Here is a 5,472-nt window from a genome sequence, read left to right on the forward strand (position 1 = left end):
GTTAGTGCTTTAGAATTAGCTTTTGCATTTTTAAAGTGTGTTAGTGCTTTAGAATTAGGGGACCTAAATATTAAAGTTAGTGCAACTAATTTTTAGATTAGCGCTGCCCACCACTGCTAACAACCAACTATGTAAGAATTTAAGTCAGGTCCATGTTTCTCATCATGATGCATCTCCTCTTCTTTTGTTTATATCTACTTTAAAGACAAAATGAATCATTTTTTAATGTTTCATGCCTTATTTTCATCTTCATTTTTGGAGGGACAATTAAGGTAACTGACAAACTGTCCAGTCATCTCTTAAAATACCAAATAATTTACGATTAATTATAAAGATATTTCATTAAAATGGCCCAGGAAAGAACAACATTAATATCATCCACTCATCAGTCTTTGCAGTGGTGTTACCCGTCTCCTCTGATCCTCTTCATCCAGAAGCCTCGCCTGTAGCTGCCTCACCATCACCTGCCTCTTCCACTCAGCTATAGGGTGACCCCTCTCATCGTGGGTGGGCACCAGATAGTCAATGTCCGACAGGTTGGCCTCTTCAGTGGGCAAGACCACCATCTTACTCTAGAGAGAGCCCAGAGTTATATTTAACTAAATAAAGAACATGCAATCTTCATGCATATATTTTGCTTCAGAAGACTCAGACTTTCTTGTAAACTTTTTGTAAGCTATTCACTGCATAGCTTTTCCACTTTTTTGCAGTATTAGCAAAAAGGACCACAAAAAACAAATTGATTTCCAATGAGTTAGTAGTAAAATTTGACATAACAAGACTCTGTGTGCAGTTTGTTTTTGAAAATGAAATAAGTACCACATCAAATGAGCCTGTCAACAACTATTTTACAACAATACACCATCTATAGCAATGGCACAGTTACAGTATAGCGCCTTTTTATCCATCCAGGACACTCAAAGCGCTTCACACTACAGACATTCACCCATGCACACACACATTCACACACTGATGATGGCAAACTACAATTGTAGCCACAGCTGCCCTGGGGCACACTGACAGAAGTGAGGCTGCCGTACACAGGCGCCACCGGACTCTCTGACCACCATCAGTAGGCAAGGCGGGTGAGGTGTCTTGCCCAAGGACACAACGACTGAGTCGACTGGACGGGGATCGAACAGGCAACCTTCCAGTTCCAGGACGGTTCCCCTAACCACTCTACCACAGCCGCCCACAAGATTCCCCCAATGTGGTATCTGAGATCAGTGTGGGACCACTGCAGATCACCTCTGAGCTTTCTATGAACAAATCCACATAATGAATGATTGCAATGATTGATTAGGCCTTAATGCGTTGTGACATTATTATTCATTGAAATCCATGCCAACTTGTTTAACACTGTGTTGTTAATACCCACATCGTCAAGTTTTGTTAAATAACCTTGAGCAGGTCAGACATTCTATTCTGTCCATGAGAAGAAAATACCTTGTTTGAAACATTTAATCTTGATTTGTGACCTTTACCTTGGAGCCAGGGTGATGAAAAGTTTATGCAACAATCGGTGTAGTGATGACTATTTGGCGTAGTGGTTAGGGCAGTCGTTCTCCAAAAAAATATTTGGAGGTTTGACTCCACCACTATTCAGTCACATGTCAAAGTGTCCCAGGACAAGTCTCTTCATTGCCTCTGATGTGTGTCCCATCCATCAGTGTACAAATAAAGCACTGATTAGTCTCTACAGAATTATTTTTTCTTTTTTCTATTATTATTATTATTATTTTTTTTTTTTTTATTATTATTTTTTATTCAAATTCCAAGGCATTCCCAGGCTAGCTGAGAAACACAGTCCCTCCAGCATGTCCTGGGTCTTCCTCTAGGCCTCCTCCCAGTGGGACGTGCCCGGAACACCTCACACCAAGGTGTCCAGGAGGCATCCTAACCAGATGCCTGAGCCACCTCAACTGGCTCCTCTCAATGTGGAGGAGCAGCGGCTCTACTCTGAGTCCCTCCTGGATGACTTCTTACTCCATCTCTAAGGGAGAGCCCAGACACTAGGGCTGCAATGATTAGTCAGTATAATCGACAACGTTGATTAAGAAAATAAGTCGACGCGGAATTTTAATATCGATGCATCACATTGTTTACCCACATAACTGTAAATGTTCATTTGTAACTGCAATGCATTGAAAGAACTGCTGGGGGCAGAATCGCTTCTATTGTCTGCAGCTGATTTGTTTACAAAAGAAGAAGAACGATAATAATGGTGGAGCAGAGAGACGATTGCATCAAAGAGGAAAAAAATGAGACATAAACTTTCCAAAGTGGGCTACATTTTATCACAAATCAGCCAAGGAAAGTAAAGTGCAGGCTCAGTTATTCCATGGCAGGACAGCGACAGTAAAAACATGATGACATCATGAAATGCTAACAAGCTACAACCGTCCTCTGCAGATGGTAAGTTTCATAAAGTTAGCTTGTTCGTCAGGATGATGCCTTATAAATCTTAATTTCATTGACTGATCACTTTGTGCTGAAGACATCTGTCTATAAGTTTTGTTAGTTTACCATCAGAAAACAGTGTTTGTTGGACGTAGAGCTATCAGTTGCGCCAACGCTTCATATTAAATCACTGAATACATGCTAATATATTATAAAACTCAAATATTCTGTCCTGTCTCGTCTTTTCCCGTTTTTTGATGACGTTGAAGTCTTATAATTTTAGACTTGTCACATCCAGCAAGATTTCTAACAGGATGGATTATTTTTATGCATCTCTGTCACTTTGACCAAAGTTATTCCTCTTAGTTTATTTAGGACTGCAGCAGGGCAGGTTACCAGCCCCTCTAGCTGGGAAGCAAGTATTATATATTTTCATTTTTATTATGTTTACATTAATGTAAATACATCTGAGTAAGCTATTAATTTTCAGGTTCAAATTCATGTGTTTCATTGATTATTTTATTTAGCTGGAGAACTTATGTTAAAGTAGAGACACTGGATAACATGGTGACATTCACAGGTATGATGAACAGGTGAGAAGAGACGTGTACTGGAGCTGGAACAGGACGTGAGCCCACAGGATGCTTAGATGGACGTCGTGACAAAAATAATTGTTGACTAATCGACTAATTGGAAAAATAATCGCAGATTAGTCGACCATCACAATTGTCATTAGATGAAGCCCTACCAGACACCCTGTGGAGGAAACTCATTTCAGCCACTTGTATCCTCGATCTTGATCAACAGGAGGTACAGCTTTCCAAAATTCAATGTATTTTTAAATAAATAAAAAACATTAAAAACTTTGGTTTAACTCCAGTGTCAATTCTATGGCTTCTTAATTGTATTGTGAAACTTTGTTTTAATGTGGCCCCAGTTCTATTTAGGTTTTCAATAAACTATATTTGTGTGGCTTTCACTATTCATATTCATTGTTATACAATGATCTGCTTGTACATACTGTAAGTCTGTATAATTTGTATATGTAATATAAAGCTCCAGTATCAGTACTTGGTTATTTACCATCACAATGATGCATAAATTTAATTAGTAGTTGCTAAACAACAAAGTCTCCGGCCATGACAACATTCCAAACTCCACCTTTTTCTGTAAAAATTGATGACAACACAACGAATCCTGGGATTTTGTCAGCTGCCAAGGATAGTCAGGTGAAGCCTTCATTTTCATGGTTTTGTGGGCCGCATGAGAAGGAGCCCACAAAATGGGCCAGCCTGTGGTGTGGTGCAATGACATTACTGGCCTACAAATGTGCACTATGGAGGACAGAGGCCCTGAACTGAGACACAGCAGTAGTAGAGTGCTGAGTGAATGAATAAATGAGGGCACAGATGGTAGTGTAAAGCACTTTCTGGTTGGATAGAAACATGCTATATATAAGTACAGTCCATGTGTTTCAATTTTCATCAGAAGTTATGGCCCAGACAAGAGAAAGTTTACAGATGTGTGGACAGATGAAGACTACTGTATATGATATGTCCATCGTTTGGGACTCGGCAACACTCTCAGTCCTGGAAGATCCTCAGACGTTCCCAGGCCACACAGAGTAGAAAATCCCTTCAGCAAAATCTGAGTCTGCCCTGAGGTCTCCTTCCAGTGATGGAAAACCTCTAAAGGGAGGTGTCCAGGAGGCTTTCTAATCAGATGTTTGAACCACCTCAGGTGATCCCTTTTGTTGAGAAGGAGCTACTCTAGATTCTTTCGGATGACGGAGCCCAGTCACCCTATGGAAGACGTTCATTTTTGCTGCTTATCCCAGATAAGAAAAAATATCATACCGATCTAAAAAATGAGTGAAAAGTAGCCAATGTTTAAAATTTTAAGCTTGACAGTCAGTCATGTTTGTGTGTCTGGACCACTTTAAAAGATTACAAGAGGCTTTGGCTCCTTTGAAAGAAAACATTATTAAAACAGGTTCAGCACTTTTGCACAGTATTGTATGCCGTAGAAAACAAACTTGACTTACTGCTTGTCCGCTGAAGACTCCTGACATTCCCGACTCGCTCAAAGATTTAATGGACTTCATGTCACCGAGCAGTTTCCTTTCAGACAGAAGTTTCTTATCAAGACATGGTTTGTCATCAGGGATCTGTGTCTCACTCCCGGCCTCCTTGGATTGATGGAAACCTTTAATAACTGAAGCACAAAATGAATGTAATATATCTTCCCTTCATTGCAGCACAGATAGATAAACACCAGCAGTGAACAGCATCAACTCTTTGTTGCTTTGTTTTTCTAAGTAACTAAACAAGATAAAGAAATGTTTCTCTCACCAGATGTCGCAATTTGAACTTGCTCTATTCTGTCGACTGCAGTCCTGCCGGACTGGGTAGGGGGTAAAGGAGGAGCAGSGGGGGCCTGAGGGTATCTGGCCTGTGGTGACTCCTCACACTCAGGTTGCTCATTTGAACAAAAAAAAAGTATCCTATTTTAAATCAGTGCTGAAAGAAGGAAATAACTTTTCAACCTAAACTTAGTATTTACCTTTAAACTATCCATGTGAGTGTTCCTGCTGTGCCTGACCCTGCAGTCCTTACTCAGGCTCCCGTAGTAGTCCTGCTTGTTGTGTCGCAACAATACTGTCGGCTTCACCTTCAGCTCCTCTTCCTCCGCTGGTGAGATGAACTCGATGGGCTTATCTGTGCACGTCTGGACACATCACACACATCCACAAGGCTTTAAAGGACAAGCATGAGTTTATTTATCTGTGATATTTTACTTAACAGCAGAAAATAAGACAATTTATTATTATTAATCTGTTCTCAAACATCCTGAAACACATTCTACAGCATGACACAGCAGCATAGATATCCTTATTTTCATCATTTTTAACAGCTTCGACCAAAATCCATCCATCCATCCATCCATCCATCCATGTTTCCATCCATGTATCCATCCATCCATCCATCCATGCATCCATCCATCCATCCATCCATCCATCCATGTTTCCATCCATGTATCCATCCATCCATGCATTCATCCATCCATGCATCC

The 5,472-nt window shown here is 40.4% G+C and overlaps 1 protein-coding gene across 3 annotated transcripts in view; it reads right to left on the minus strand.

Annotated features, from left to right (window-relative positions):
- The window catches only part of espnla (espin like a), a 44,529-nt gene that overhangs the window by 15,695 nt on the left and 23,362 nt on the right, over positions 1-5,472 (minus strand). For 2 of the 3 annotated variants that reach the window (XM_014011023.1, XM_014011021.1), the window contains exons 6-9: positions 4,963-5,127; positions 4,752-4,878; positions 4,445-4,614; positions 408-572 (exon numbers count right to left, since the gene is read on the minus strand). In XM_014011023.1, the coding sequence (XP_013866477.1) occupies positions 408-572; positions 4,445-4,614; positions 4,752-4,878; positions 4,963-5,127 (627 nt within the window). The remainder of the gene's footprint in view (positions 1-407; positions 573-4,444; positions 4,615-4,751; positions 4,879-4,962; positions 5,128-5,472) is intronic. The other variant, XM_014011024.1, reaches the window with a different exon arrangement.

This window comes from Austrofundulus limnaeus, unplaced genomic scaffold (assembly GCF_001266775.1).
Source record: "Austrofundulus limnaeus strain Quisiro unplaced genomic scaffold, Austrofundulus_limnaeus-1.0 Scaffold76, whole genome shotgun sequence".
In the NCBI taxonomy this organism is placed as follows: Eukaryota; Metazoa; Chordata; class Actinopteri; order Cyprinodontiformes; family Rivulidae; genus Austrofundulus; species Austrofundulus limnaeus.